The sequence below is a fragment of the Theobroma cacao genome, chromosome 6 (assembly GCF_000208745.1).
Source record: "Theobroma cacao cultivar B97-61/B2 chromosome 6, Criollo_cocoa_genome_V2, whole genome shotgun sequence".
NCBI lineage: Eukaryota > Viridiplantae > Streptophyta > Magnoliopsida > Malvales > Malvaceae > Theobroma > Theobroma cacao.
The window spans coordinates 24,654,972-24,670,085 of NC_030855.1; the positions used below are offsets into that span (position 1 = coordinate 24,654,972).

At 35.9% G+C, this 15,114-nt stretch overlaps 2 protein-coding genes across 2 annotated transcripts; both read left to right on the top strand.

Annotated features, from left to right (window-relative positions):
* Positions 2,065–5,789, top strand: LOC18597010 (G-type lectin S-receptor-like serine/threonine-protein kinase At1g11410). The gene is made up of 7 exons (XM_018123353.1): positions 2,065–3,525; positions 3,882–4,007; positions 4,153–4,355; positions 4,431–4,641; positions 4,724–4,961; positions 5,054–5,204; positions 5,295–5,789. The coding sequence occupies exons 1-7, from the start codon at positions 2,241–2,243 to the stop codon at positions 5,595–5,597; spliced, it is 2,517 nt and encodes an 838-aa protein (XP_017978842.1). The 5' UTR covers positions 2,065–2,240; the 3' UTR covers positions 5,598–5,789.
* On the top strand, positions 10,260–11,917 carry LOC18597011 (U-box domain-containing protein 8). Its single transcript, XM_007025820.2, has one exon. It carries the CDS (start codon positions 10,422–10,424, stop codon positions 11,520–11,522), a length of 1,101 nt encoding a protein of 366 aa, XP_007025882.1. The 5' UTR covers positions 10,260–10,421; the 3' UTR covers positions 11,523–11,917.

The window sequence follows — 15,114 nt, forward strand, 5'->3', positions numbered from 1 at the left end:
TTAATGAAATACTTGTAAAATCTTATAAATTTTTTATACAGGATGAGCAGTCGACTAGTTGTTGGATTGTCTCACTAGTTCAAATGCGTCTGTAGCTAACCATCTAGGGCTGTCCATATGGCCCGACAATGGCACATTTCTTCTCTTGTTATGCCCTTTTGATTTGCATATATGTGGCTAAACCAATAGTTGCATATATGATATTTGGTATGCCTTTTTTATTTTAATAATACTTTCCATGACTTAACTCGTAATTATTATTTATGTTGTTCAAATATAATCGAGCTATTAGTTGGCTTAAGTGGAAGCGTCCACTCGAATGCTTCACAGATTATCGTATACTTAAGTGAAGAGGGCGTAATCCATGACAATTGATATTAAAACAAACTATAAGTACTAACGATATGCCATTGAGAAGTGAGGATAGTGAACCTTTGTTGAAGTGGGGGAGAATATCACAATCCTCGCGTGAATATGAATCTCATATCGTTGAGATAATGTTCTCAACAAGTAAAGCCACGAAATCTCACATCGAAAAAAAACTTCCAACGAGGAGTAAGAGATGACGTTGTGATCCTAAAAAGAAGAGTCATAAATCTTATATCAACTATATACTAGAGTGATACTTGGTATATAAAAGTTCACACCATCTTTAATCTATGAAGTACCTTTTATAAGATAAAACCAAAATTCACACCATAGTGTAGACCATGACACTTGATTACAATTCAAATCTGTTATTATATATTTGCTCTAACTTGCTTTTGTTGTTTAAACGGTTTTTCTATACGCATGACAACTTTCTACATGCATGACAATGGGTTTCGATGCTACTTGTTGCTTCAGTTTCAAAACCATGTATGTATTGAACCTGGCATGGATTTCTAGGAATGTTTGAGACCGATTATGGGCCTGTCCTAAGACACTGTGGCCCATAGGTATCCAAGGCTTGACTAGCAGTCTTGTAGGCTTACACTTCGGGCTCAGAGTTCCTAATTAGAACCCTGGATGTAAAAATCTGGATTCATGGCCTAACCCAGACTAACTCCATTGGTTTTAGATTGTTTCCCTTCATTGAGTTGAGTCGGAGAAACATTAATTTCTTTGAATCTTGGACACCGTCGGTTCTGGTAGAGTTCAATTCACTCTAGGCCCACACATCAACCAGCCAACCACCCTCGCGGCCACCGGCATTGGACCATTCTTTACAAGGCATAAAGCCTGGGTACAACATGACCCCAACAAGGCTTCCCCACCTCTCTCTCTCTCTCTTTGAGGGAGCACCCCTTCAACAGAAGGAAATGAGATTCCATGCATGGAGATGAGTTTGCTTTCCTTAAGTGAAATGGAGGGACTACCTAATTAGTATTTATAACAATATCATTAGATCAATGAAACTGACTTGTCCAAGAAGGTCGTTGCTATTGCTTCTCAGTCTTGTCGAAATTGAACCTTATGGAAAAAAGAAACAAGTCTTACACGTAAGATAAAGGGTTATATTTAATATAATCTTAGTGCCTAATTAGTAAACTATAATTCTTTTCTCATTTTTGACCTTTAGGTTATTAACAAGAGAAGATAATGTTTATAATTTCAAGATCCTAATCATCAAGTAATGAGTTAACAGAATTTAACCATCAGAATTAGGATAAAACTCCTCAGAGCTGATTAGTAATTGCTTTGATTGGAGCAAATTGAAAGATTGGCGCAAAGCAATTGGTATTACAATATGAAAGGTTTCAGGTTTTACTTTTACATACAGCTTACTATTTCAGGTTTTGGGTGGTCCAAAATTTCCTAGAAAATTAAGAATTTCGACTCTAGGTGCTTGGGTGTCCCAGGCCTGGCGGCTTGCACTAGGATGAGCCAATATTCCTGTGCAAATCAGGAGAGGAATTTTGAGCCTTTTGAGTGGCACTAATTCCTCCAGCAAGATTGGGTATTGAAGAGGAGCTTGCCATTTCACAGCTTCCTGATCACGTCACTCGCATGACTAGTAAACAGACAAAAAATTTCCAGCTAGAAATTTGATCTTTTTATCTCTTGGGATTTGGTAAAGTAAGAGGCAGAGGAAAATGTGTGTCATTTTAAGAGCAATGCTTGAAATTTGCCTGTCAATTTATTTGTCCTAACAAGTAAGGTGCTAAGAGGGATCCACTTATTAATGAGATCCCAACTGCTTCGCCACATTAAGTCTTTCTTTCCAAACTCCCTAATCCCAGTGTCACACTGAACCAGCCATGAATCCTGTTGACTGGCTTGTCAGAATACTGCTTCTTTTCTTTCTTTCTCATCTCTCCTTTTCTGCTGACACCATTACAATAGATCACTTCATTAAAGATGGCAAGGTCATAGTTTCTGGTGGCAAGATTTTTGCACTCGGATTTTTCAGCCCTGGAAGTTCCAGGAATAGATATGTTGGCATCTGGTATAATCAGGTTTCAGAGAAGACCGTTGTTTGGGTGGCAAACAGAGAGAAGCCTTTAGATGATAGCTCAGGGATCCTTTCAATCGACAGTCGAGGAAATCTTGCCTTGTTCCAGAGAAACCAAGCACATCCTGTCTGGTCTACAAACGTCTCTATCACAGGCACCGGGAATTCTATTGCCCAGCTTTTAGATTCAGGAAATCTTGTCTTGCTTCAGAATGATAGCAGAAGGGCGGTGCTGTGGCAGAGTTTTGATTATCCCACAAATACTATGCTTCCATTCATGAAACTTGGATTAAGTTTCAAAACTGGTCTGAACCGATTCCTGACGTCTTGGAAGTCACCAGATGATCCAGGAATTGGAGATTTTTCCTACAGGATCGACCCCAGTGGGTTTCCTCAATTGTCTTTGTACAAGGGTTCGGCTCTTTGGTGGCGAAGCGGGACATGGACCGGGCAAAGATGGAGTGGTGTACCTGAAATGACAAGAAACTACATATTTAATGTTTCCTTCGTTAACACTGATGATGAAGTATCAATCACGTATGGGGTGACTAACGCCTCTATCATCACAAGAATGATAACCAATGAAACGGGAATTCAAGAAAGATTTACATGGAGTAATCAAGCGCGTAAATGGATTGGATTTTGGTCAGCCCCAAAGGAGCAGTGTGATTTGTACGGCCATTGTGGGCCAAACGGTTACTGTAACCCAGATAACTCAGATCGTTTCGAGTGCACTTGTTTCCCCGGATTCGAACCCAAGTCACCCCAAGAATGGTATATACGAAATGGGGCAGGAGGATGCGTGAGGAAGGGTAATGTCTCCGCCACGTGTCGAAATGGAGAAGGGTTCGTGAAGGTGGCACGTGTTAAGGTGCCCAACACTTCGGCGGCACGTGTGGACATGAGTTTGGGATTGAAACTCTGCGAGGAGAAGTGCTTGAGAGATTGTTCTTGCGTGGCTTATGCTGGTGCATACTATGAGAGCAAGGGAGGGATTGGCTGCTTGACGTGGCACGGGGATTTGGTTGATGCAAGGACATATACAGCTGCGGGACAAGATCTTTACATACGGGTGGATGCAGATGAGTTGGGTATGCATCTATGTTCAACTGCCTTTTGGAAACAAATACAGTATCTACTAGCAAATATCTACATGCCAGTTGCAGCTAAGTTACTCCCTTAGCTGTCAGGAATTGACTTCTCGAAGATTGAATTAATTAAGACATTAACTTCTGAATAGGACCCACTACATGAACTTTCTGGTCAATAAACAGATATTTTTACTGTCAGTAAAAATTATCCAGGAAATTGCTTTTGCAAAGTGGCTGCAGTCTAGAACTTAGCCAGGCCAGGCTTCTCTGTTATCATTTCTGTCAGAATTACTTTCGTGTTTGGTTTCTTCCATTTGCAATATAATTACACATCATATCTTCCTTCTTCTTGTTAGCTCGCTACACAAAGAAAGGTCCACTTCAAAAGAAGGGAGTACTTGCAGTCATCATAGTTTCTGCTGCTGTAGTGTTTCTCATTGTCGTCGCCTTTTTGTCTTGGTTGGTGAGAAGGAAAAGAAGAGGTACCATATTGCTTCCACTGTTTTTATTTGTTAAACCTCTTTTTTATTCACATTTTAATCTTGCCAAATAAGATTTTGCAACTAAATTGACTTCACGTTATGTAGAGAGCAATTGGCTTAATCATGGTGCTGTATTTGACACCAGGAAACAGAAGACAAAGCAGAAATCCCTTTAGCTTTGCCGGAAGTTCATCATTGTTCGAAGACTCTGTAGATGGAAAGGACATTGACGAGAGCAGAAGAAACGCAGACTTACCATTCTTCGATTTGAGCACCATAGCTGCAGCCACAAATAATTTCTCTTCTGACAATAAACTTGGACAAGGTGGCTTCGGCACTGTTTACAAGGTAATTTGTCTTAATATCTGTGTCCACGTGCAAAGTCTCCTTTTAGTCCATTGTTAGAGGAAATTGTGTTTGCAGGGTCTGCTCTTCAATAGAAAAGAAATAGCAGTGAAAAGACTATCAAAGCACTCAGGGCAGGGAGTAGAAGAGTTTAAGAATGAAATTGTGCTAATCGCGAAACTTCAGCACAGGAATCTTGTAAGGATCCTGGGTTGTTGCATTGAGGGTGAAGAGAAGTTGTTAATCTATGAATATTTACCAAATAAAAGCTTGGATTCTATTATATTTGGTATGTCTTCTTTCTCGTACGCCAACTAATTCAATATTTAGCTCTGCATGATTCGATTTCAAAAATTTGATTTCGAATCCAGATGAAACGAAAAGATCATCGTTGGACTGGAAAAAGCGAATCGAAATAATTTGTGGGGTTGCTCGAGGAATATTGTATCTCCATCAGGATTCAAGGTTGAGAATCATTCATAGAGATCTGAAGGCCAGCAATGTCTTACTGGATGCTGCAATGAACCCAAAAATTTCAGATTTTGGCATGGCCAGAATATTTGGAGGAGACCAAATTGAAGGAAATACGAATCGCGTAGTTGGAACATAGTAAGCGTTGCATTTGCAATGTTGCAGACAAGTTCTGCTACAGATTCCAAACCAAGTTCTAACAATTTCCTTTTTCTGTTATGTGATTTCAGTGGTTACATGTCCCCAGAATATGCAATGGAAGGACACTTTTCGATGAAGTCTGATGTGTACAGCTTTGGAGTCCTGCTGTTAGAGATCATAACCGGCAGAAAGAACAGCGATGATTATCCCGATAGCCCGTCTTCAAATCTAGTCGGGCATGTAAGTGAACAGATTTCAACCATAAACTCTTCCAAGTTTCAGCAATTAAAATTTTTCCCACTTAATCTTGACGACACAAATTTGTTCCAGGTTTGGGAATTATGGAAACATGACAGAGCCATGGAGGTCGTTGATTCAACATTAGGTGACTCGTGTCCTGCTAATGAATTCTTGAAATGCATCCAAATCGGTTTACTGTGCGTGCAAGAACATGCAACCGATCGACCCACGATGTCAACTGTTGTGTTTATGTTGGGTAATGAAACGGTTCTTGCTCCCCCGAAACAACCAGCATTCATCATGAAGAAAGCTCGCAAAGGGGACGAGACATGGAGTAGCGAAGGCACAAGCTCTGTAAATGATGTTACAGTCACCATGGTTCAAGCTCGTTAGAGGAATATATAGGCTAAGCTCTTGGAGATTTAAGTACAGAATATGGAGCTATAAGGTTGTAGCAGTCCTCCTTAGTCAGAACTTTAGCTATCTCTTAACCTGATTCAAACTAGATTGTATATTTTTATTTTTTTGTATTTTCTATGTACAATATTAGAAATAACAGAATAACATAGGTATATTATTGAAAAATATATATATTTAAAAAATGAAATAAGTATCTGAAATTTCAATAATTGTTATAATATTCCAATATAAGTATCTAAAATTTCAATAATTTGCATGTAATTTTTTAATAACTTAAATTACTAATTTATATATTAATTTACTGAAAAAGTATTAAAAAAGTATATAATTTCAATAACCTTTATATAATATTTGTAGCATGTTGAAAAATTTAAACTTATAATTTACGTTTATGTTACGGATTCGTATCATTAAAAGATAAAATGAATTTTAAACATATAAATAACAACATTCTTTCACTTAATAAATATATTAAGTTAAAAATGTATATATGTAACAAGTGGTATCAAAGCTAATCTAACTATTTACTAATCTAAAACTCGTATTAGAGTTAAAGGTAAATTCATATCAATATGAATTCTTTTTTCATGAGTGAAAGAACCAATTAAACGAGAATATTACATAATTGATCATGATAAAATATCATATATTTACATTCATAAAAAATCAAATGATTCTTAAATGTATAAACAAAATTTTTTTTACATTTAATAAATATATTTTTTAAATTAAAAACGTGAATTCGTGACCCTGTCTACTTCTTGTTTCTCTTTTAACTTTATTAAAATCAATATTTAGAAAAAAAATTGTATTGATTACATTAAAAAAAATAAAAGAGATTTGGATTTGCATCAATCAAATAAATGTACATATGCTACCTGTACAAACGGCCCAACGGCCATACACATGGCAATCCTCGTGGTTCACGCTCTCTTTTTTATTTTATAAATATGTGATCAGGAGGAAAAGGTAGAGGTCCCACATTTTTTTTCTTTTCATTATAAATTTCAGACACGTCAGCTATTTATTTTCTTTGACAATTTTCTCCCCAAATAAGCTGAACGAGAGGTTGAGATTCTTGACTCAGTCTCGTTCATCCATCTGTCTCTTTCCTCTTTCTTTTCATAAATATAATAATAACAACAACAATACAAATCTATCTTATCTCTTTCTTGAAGAATTATTAAATTTATATTTGATATATTGTTAATATATAAATATAATATTAATAAATTAAATATTATAATTTTATTAATAAATAAAATTGAAAACTTTTTAAAATTTATATTTATGTTTTTAAAAATATTTATTTTTAAAAAATTTAAATTTTTATTTGTACATATTCATGAAATAATGTTTTATAATTAAATAATAATATATAAAAATTATATATGGACAATATATGAAATATATACTCATCCATATCAATCAAATGAGTAAGATGTGATACTGATTCAACTGTGTTAATTCATGTTAAAAAAGTAATTAATTGAATCCTTAATTTGTGGATGGAATCATGTTATGTTTTTATATTTAATAATTTAGACCCTTTTAATTTAACAAATGGAAGTTAGTATAAAAATTCCATGAAATCCCAAAATGGCCAACCCAAGGCAATTTGTAATAATTTAAGTAAATCCGACATGAAAAAAAAACAAATGGACAACCTTTGATCTTATCCCCTCCAATCATGAGTTGTATTTGTACTGTCCACAGTACACAGAATTCTTGACACTGGAACCCTTCCCCCCCTCCCTAAGTACTTGGGACAAAGTGCCCACACTGTTGATTTTCTTTCTAAAACATTCTCAATTTATCTTTTCTTTCTTTCTTGGCAAGTGTCCTTTTGATATCTCAGCAAAGACATCATGGGCAAACAACAATTAAACCCTGAAATCCTGTCTTAATTACCACAAATATATGGACCAAATAAAACAGAGTCATGAATAGGGATTTGTCTAGTGACAACATTAATTAACGCCTTTGTCTTGTTATTATGAGTGTTGAGGGTTTTAGCTAGTGGTGAATAATTCAAATGATATGATACCTTTTTCCACCTAATTAATTTATCTTGGTTGGGTTAGTCATGTCTTATTAGAAGTAAAAGTGAGTATGTGTTTTTTGTTTTTTACAATCGAGAGAGGTGAGATTCGAATCCTGTTTTATAAAGATCATGCATCAATTAATGAAACAAATGTTCGAGTAAAAAATGAGTATTTGATTAATTAAATTGAAAACCAAATTAATAAATTATATAAAAATTTATTTTTTTGACTGATTATTCATTTTGAATGAAATATATTTTAGATATATTTTAAAAATATTAATAATATAATATATTAAAATTATATATTATTTATGATTGATATTTTGATCGATTCATATGTAAATTTTAGATATTGAAATCGATCAAAATAATTGAATAAACTATTCCTAATAACATGTTAATATCGAATCTGAAAATCAATTCGGATTAACTGAATTCAAATGATTTCCATCCATTATTTCGAGTTTGAACCAATTCATTCTCATCCCATCCCTAATAAAGAGTAAAGTCAATTTTGGCAACGCTCTCCTTGTGTTGTTCTAGATTGTTTTTATTTGGCTATAATTTCAAACGTGTCAGCCCACTGAATTATCTGTCAGTCTTGATTGTAGTTTGAAAGCAAATGCTGGTCATTTGTCTTCAAACAAAAGGGTATTGCATGTTAATTAAATTTAATAAATACTCCTATTTATAATTTGTGCTTCTAAGAATTATTATTGTTTTTTCTTTTCATTTGCCTTGTCTTTATAATTCCAATTCCTATCAAACCATACACTATAGTAAATAATATTAAAAAAAAATTCAAATGCATTTAAGCGTTTTGTCAAATATTTCAAAAATAAATAAATAATGTGTTTTAATTTCATATTGAGTATGTAAGAGGTCTAGATAGACTTATAAGTATAAACACTATACATCGTTATCAAATTAACCTTTTAAAGGGAAAATAACAACACATGATATAATGATATTAGAGTAAATTCAACCTAGATCCAACCAATATGAAACACATTTAGAGGAAGGTAAGACCTTCGTGGAAGAGAATATTATGTTAAGCGTAAAAAATAAATAAAATATTTTAATTTCATATGAAACGATTAAAGTGATCCTGATGGATTAATAAGTATACGCCAAATATTTTAAACAATCATATATTTGACAAATAAGGAAATCATATTGACTTATAAGCAATTGTCAAATATTTTAAAAAAATTATTTTAATTTTTTATTGAGCAAATAATCTTAATATATTTATAAATGTGAACGTTACACCTTCGAATCAAACTTAACATTTGACAAAAAGATAGTGACGGGTGACATAAAAAAAGTAAAAAAATAAAATAAAACATAATAAGGCCACGTGTCATCTTGATATGGTATAGGCAAACAAATTTGGACATTTTTGATAGTTGACTTTAAGCGGCTACCACTTCATACAAGGACATTGGTGTAATTTCAAGCAATAACGGAATTTTCCCGAGCCGTTGCTCGGTGGCCGTAGCATTTCCTTTTTTTTTTTGTTTTTCGTTCTTTCTATTAAATGCAATTAATTTCTTTTTATCCGAAACTCATTAAAAGCGGAAGCAACCGTTTTATAATACGGATCAGAAATAAGTTTTTCCGAATTTGCCCCTTAGGAGGCGTTGATGCCGGAAATATGGCTTTTCTTGTCATTAAGGAAAAAGCCGAGAGAACGATGACTTTCTCCTCTTTGAAAAGTAAGCCCTTTAAACTCCAATCCCCGTGCCCTAGTTTCCGCCATAGCAGCCGACAAATAATCCTACGCCTCCCTAATCATAATATTGCAAAAGAGTTGGCGTTAGCTACTTTTAAATGTCTAAAATACCCATTTATGACATAAAATTTGGTTAGTGTGAAGGACATTATGTTTGTCTTGACATAACAAGAAAAACCTACTCACATTTCCAATGACCGCTTTGATTTGTACTAAAATAATGTTTTAACTTAAATTAAAAATTAATTACTGTCAAATTCAATGTTAATCGATATTTTATACTTATATAAGATATGACTTGATTAATTGACGTATTTGATCATTTAGTCATGCCAATTGTCATGCCATTATGTTCATAAATTGGATAATTTACCTCTTGAATATAAAATGACATCGAATATTGTATTTAGTGGTGGTTAATTTTTTGTCAAGATTAATTTTTTTTTACGAACTAAATTTAAAGATTCACTTAGATACGGTGAAAGTTTCAAGGTTTAATTGAAAAAATAATTGTACTTTAAAAAAATATTGGTATAGGTGAAACTTATGAAACATAAGAAGAAAGATCTACTTTGTAATTTTGAAGAGAAAAAATAAAAGCTGTTCATAAATGCTTAATTCTCACTATGGAAATTAGTTGCTAAACATGAGTTTTGTTTGGAAGGAAAATAAATAATTCAGAAAAAAAAATGTAACGGATATAATAAACACACTCCATAAATATTTAGCAAAAATAGAAATTGAAAAGTAAAATGTCATCAATACCCTTTCTAGTATCGAAGGACCTGTCCGAAAATTTCAGTGAATCATCAGGGCATTGTAGGCACTTGGTCACTCACAAACTTACCTTCACAAGCTAAGTGCTCCCTCTCGCAACTGAAAAGGTCAAAAGAATCCTCCCTCTCCCCCATACAGCTTCCAAAAACCTCATAAACCCTCCGTTCAAAGCTCGAGAGAGAGAGAGAGAGAGAGAGAGAGGGAGAAAGAAAACTCTTTGATCCGAGTTGGAAACGAGATGGCGACTCAGCTCCCGGATGATTTCAAGTGCCCAATATCTCTCGAGATAATGTCTGACCCGGTTATCCTTGCATCGGGTCACACCTTCGACCGAACGTCAATTCAACGGTGGCTAGACTCCGGTCACCGCACCTGTCCAATTACCAAGCTTCCCCTACCTGAACACCCCTTTCTTATTCCCAACCACGCGCTTCGTTCCTTGATTTCCAATTATACCCTCGTCACCCCTTCGAACTCGCAACCCTGTCCTCAACCCCAAACCCTCTGCTCTGCTCTGACGTCCCCATCATCCTCTGTTGAGACCAAGCTTGAGTCGCTCACCCATCTGGCCAAGCTGACCAAGCGTGACTCAGCACTTCGCCGCAAACTAACCGAGTCGGGAGCAGTCCCTGCCGTTCTCAAGTGTGTCGACTCGGGCGATCCGAGTTTACAGGAGAAAGCACTTTCTTTACTCCTCAATCTCAGCCTCGACGATGATAACAAAGTGGGTTTGGTCGCAGAAGGCGCAATTAACCGGGTCGTCAAAGTCTTACGTGTCGGGTTGCCCGATTGCAGGGCCATAGCTGCAACGATCGTAACCAGCTTAGCCGTCGTTGAGGTCAATAAAGCGACAATCGGGGCATACCCAGATGCGATTCCGGCATTAGTTAGGCTTCTAATTGCAGGAAAAGGAAGGGAAAAGAAAGAGGCAGCAACGGCTCTTTATGCAATTTGTTCATTTGCTGATAATAGAAGAAGAGCTATAGATTGCGGGGCGGTGCCGATATTAATGGGGTTATTGGATTCAGGGCTGGAAAGGGCTATTGAAGTTTTGGGATTATTGGTGAAATGTAAAGAAGGGAGAGAAGAGATGATGAAAGTTAATGGCTGTGTTAAAGTTTTGGTTGAGGTTTTAAGGAACGGTAGTTCAAGAGGAGTTCAATATGGGCTATTTACTTTGAATTGTTTGTGTAATTATAATGAAAGTTTTTGCTTCGAAGCAAGGAACGAAGGGGTTTTGGAAATTTGTATGGGGTTAGTGGAGGAAGAGAATGAGAAGATTAGGCGGTATACTTCGAGTTTGCTTCAGACTCTGAGAGGAAATCATGCTATTGGGTGAATGAAACTTGCGGTGTTGGGAATGGAGGTGAGTTGTTTTTATTTAGTTTTTTGGTTTTTTTTATGGGATGTTTAGAAGGTGGGTCGATAGTTTTGTTGTACAAAAGGAAAAAAGGATTAGATTTTGTATCTTTGTACATTTGAATAAAAGGGGACATGATGGAAGGGAGGGCTTGTTGTTCTCCCTGGTTTTTAGATGTTGTAGTGGAAAAAAAGAAGTTTCAAAATTTTGTTACTTGAATGATAAATTTGTATTGATTTAAGGCATGTCTACTAAGTCTTCGATCTCCTGTCAAGTTGGAAACTTTTTTCTCTTACGGACTTTGTTGCCTTTGGATTTTGTAAGGGATAAGCTGTTAAAGGAAATTGGAAATACAAAGAAATGTACTTTTTAAATCGCCCTATGTTGGTATTACAAGATTGAATTACGAGATTTATTACCAATTATGATTGTGATTGTTTTCTTATTCGATTGATTTGTTCATCTGTAGAACCTTTGCCTCATTTAGTTGTTATGTGTTCATCAGGAATTTGATGCAATAAAATGCAGTATTTCCCCCTTTTACTAATCTTTAAAATGTTAATGTTGCCTCTGGCTCTGTCACTGAGAGTTAAAAGTTTCTGGGTTATAAGCTATATGGAAATTTCAGAAGCACATCTGTTTCATTGTATACTTTGTACTGCGAGCTGTTTTTGTCTGAAGCACATTGTTGAAGCCCTCAGGCATTGAACGTTGGTGATGGGATACTTTGATCTGATCAAAATTTTATCTGGGTGTTTTATTTTCTGATATTGCTTGTTTTACTGATTTGAATTTGAAGTAACTTTGAATGAGATGTAATAGATTTTTTTGTAATTGTTATATTCATTTGCTGATGCCATGATCGTTTACATGACTACAATGTAGATGTTTTCAATGTTAAAAAATGAAAATACAGGGATAACTGGTCCATTATTGCTTGTATTGTGTGAATTCAACATTTGGGTTGGTAAATTGTCTCAAATGATAACTTTCATTGGATTATGAAGATTACACTGCAGCCAAAATTGTACCTTGAGACTTTTCTTGTTGGTATAAGAAGAGAAGCAGATCTGATCTTGGTTTAGGGTATAAATAGAATGGATTTGTAACATTTCTAGTGCCCATAATAGTTTCTGTGCATGTTTGAGCTAGGAAGGAACTAGGAATGCTGAGTGAATTAACCACTGTGGTCTTTGCAAAGCCTGTATCTTAAATTGCCATATCAGTTAGGTGTTAGGTTAATTTGGCTGTCTGGCTTTATGAGTTTGGCTGAGATGCCCTAGCAGACTGGAGCAGCTCGATTTTTGGTTGAAGAGTATATGGTACCTTTATTATGGATCACACACTCTCTAACTTGGCCAGGCATGGCATGCTTGAAACTTTGAGTTGATACAGGTTGAATGCCATTTAAATTGTAATGAACTGATTTGTTATAGGCTAAAGCTTCAAGATGAGTTTGCCGCTTATGTAGATATGGAAACTTTGAGTTGCAATTCTCGAAAATGGTCCATAGGTTGAGAACCTATTAAAAGTGCCTGTGAAACCTTGAATTGAGCAAACCCCATTCCTCTTTCCCTCTTTTGATCCTAAATATTTCTCATTTTTCACTATGCAACTTCAATCTTCTTTTTAACGTTTTGAGTATGGACATTGTTTTTGTTTGCCTGGTGAAAGTGGTTTCTTTCAAATGATTTGCTTGTATTGAAATTGCAATGATTAATGTGTTTCACTTTACCTTTGTTTTGCCAGCAATTTATTTCGTTAACATCTTATGATTGATTTTTGTAGTCCGACAGTGCGTGGTGTGTAAATTCATAGCCGTTTATAAGGGCCTATGGAAGTGCACAACAACAAACAGTTGATGAAATATTCGTGAAACAGAGCTTTACAACTGATGCCTTCATTTCTGCCTGCATTCTATATTCAGCATGCAGATACATTGTGCCCAAAAATCATACGTGACAGACATGACATTTCATATCCACACCTCATGGATGTTTAAACATACTGTTAGGTAGGTAGCATTGCATAAAATTTAGTTACTATTTGATGACAGTGGTTGTCCACATATCCCGCATGCTATATTTGGTCAGGCCGTGTGTAGTTGGTAACTGGGTAGGTTTTTTATTGTTTGATTCTTCCTGGTTGAGTGAGGAATGCACTGCAGCTAATTAAATTAGTTTAATACGAGGCTGCTCTGTCAGCCGAATTTGACTTGATTTCATTATGTGAAGGGCCCCATTACAGACTGATAAGAATTATATGCTACTGTATGGTCTATATCCTTGGTGTTCTTTGAATTTAGAAACTAGCTCTAATTGGTATGTTGGTCCGGTTGCCCCCTACTTGTCTTTCTCTTTCGAGCGTTCTTCCCATACAAAGAAGAATTTTCTGGTTGCATATGTTCGTCTTTGTGCCGACTGATTTGGGGGTTTGAAACAGGACTGTGAATGGAAATTACTATCATTTTGTTACTTTCGTAAAGTGAAAATAATGGAGAACATGGTTTGGGAGTTATGTCGAAGCATGCGTGTTAAAGTAATTGGGGAAAGAAAGGCATCAAATCGAAGTGAAATGTCTGCTGAAGGAAGCAAAGCATGTGCTTTTACTTTCTGCATTCATATTTTATATTTTTGTTGTTGTATTTGGCGGTCCAACAAGCAGTACTTTTTCTCTTTTTTCTTTCTTTTTCTTTTGCTTGAAGGAGACGTAGCCTGGGTAAACAAACACCAAATCATCCAAGAAAGAGAGGAACAGATCAGGGTGAAAAAAAAAAGAAAGAGAAAATTCCTAGGAGCTTCCGATTGGATGGGAGATCCATCTACTCATTGCTGCCTCCTCTTGAGGCAGCACCAGAGGAGCAGACGAGGGCGCAAATCTTGCTTGCCCTTTCTTTTTCTGACCCAGACAAAAGTAAGTTCTGAGCATGCTTAGCAGGTAGCCCCCTCTCATCTTTGTTGATCTTGGGTAGCTTGCCTGATGGGTGTGTCTTGTTCTTATGACAACCAACGAAGGCCAATTGGTTAGTCTTTTGGGCCTAATAGGTCAATGACGAGAAGCATGACATGCATGTTTCTTTGGGCTTGGAAGAAGTTGCGTTTTAAAGAAACGAAAAGTAAAAGTGAAATGAAAAATGGCAAGTAAATAGGCAGGGATATGAAAGGGGGTTAGGCCTAGGGGGCACCTAATGTGTTAATCATCCCGACCTTGTATACCTGGATTGGGGTCCATCAGTTCAAAACAGAAAGTGGTGGACTTCTTCAACATCAATCTCTTTTGAATGGTGCAGTTTCATCAATGGTGGTTCACCAACAGACCTGTATACCACTTTTCGTTTTTTTCCTTTTTACAAGGAAGAGAGGTTGATTTATATGCAAAGTGTTTTTAGTGGTGAGGCCAACTAGGAAGCAAGAAAGTTTCCACAAATGCTGTCATCACCAAAAGCCAATACCATCCTAACCACCAAAAAGGCCAATTTATTCATAGCCATGATGGTGGAGTAGAAGAAGGTTGTGAGGTCTTTGGGGTTTAGGGTTGAAGCAAAAAACATAACCAAATAAAAGAAAAGAAA

Excerpts from the sequence above, each read along its gene's own strand:
- LOC18597010 (XM_018123353.1), top strand. The coding sequence starts at position 2,241 with ATGAATCCTGTTGACTGGCTTGTCAGAATACTGCTTCTTTTCTTTCTT. Across the intron at positions 3,526-3,881 it reads GGTGGATGCAGATGAGTTGG|CTCGCTACACAAAGAAAGGT; the intron begins GTATGCATCTAT and ends TCTTCTTGTTAG. Across the intron at positions 4,356-4,430 it reads GCTTCGGCACTGTTTACAAG|GGTCTGCTCTTCAATAGAAA; the intron begins GTAATTTGTCTT and ends TTGTGTTTGCAG.
- LOC18597011 (XM_007025820.2), top strand. The coding sequence starts at position 10,422 with ATGGCGACTCAGCTCCCGGATGATTTCAAGTGCCCAATATCTCTCGAG.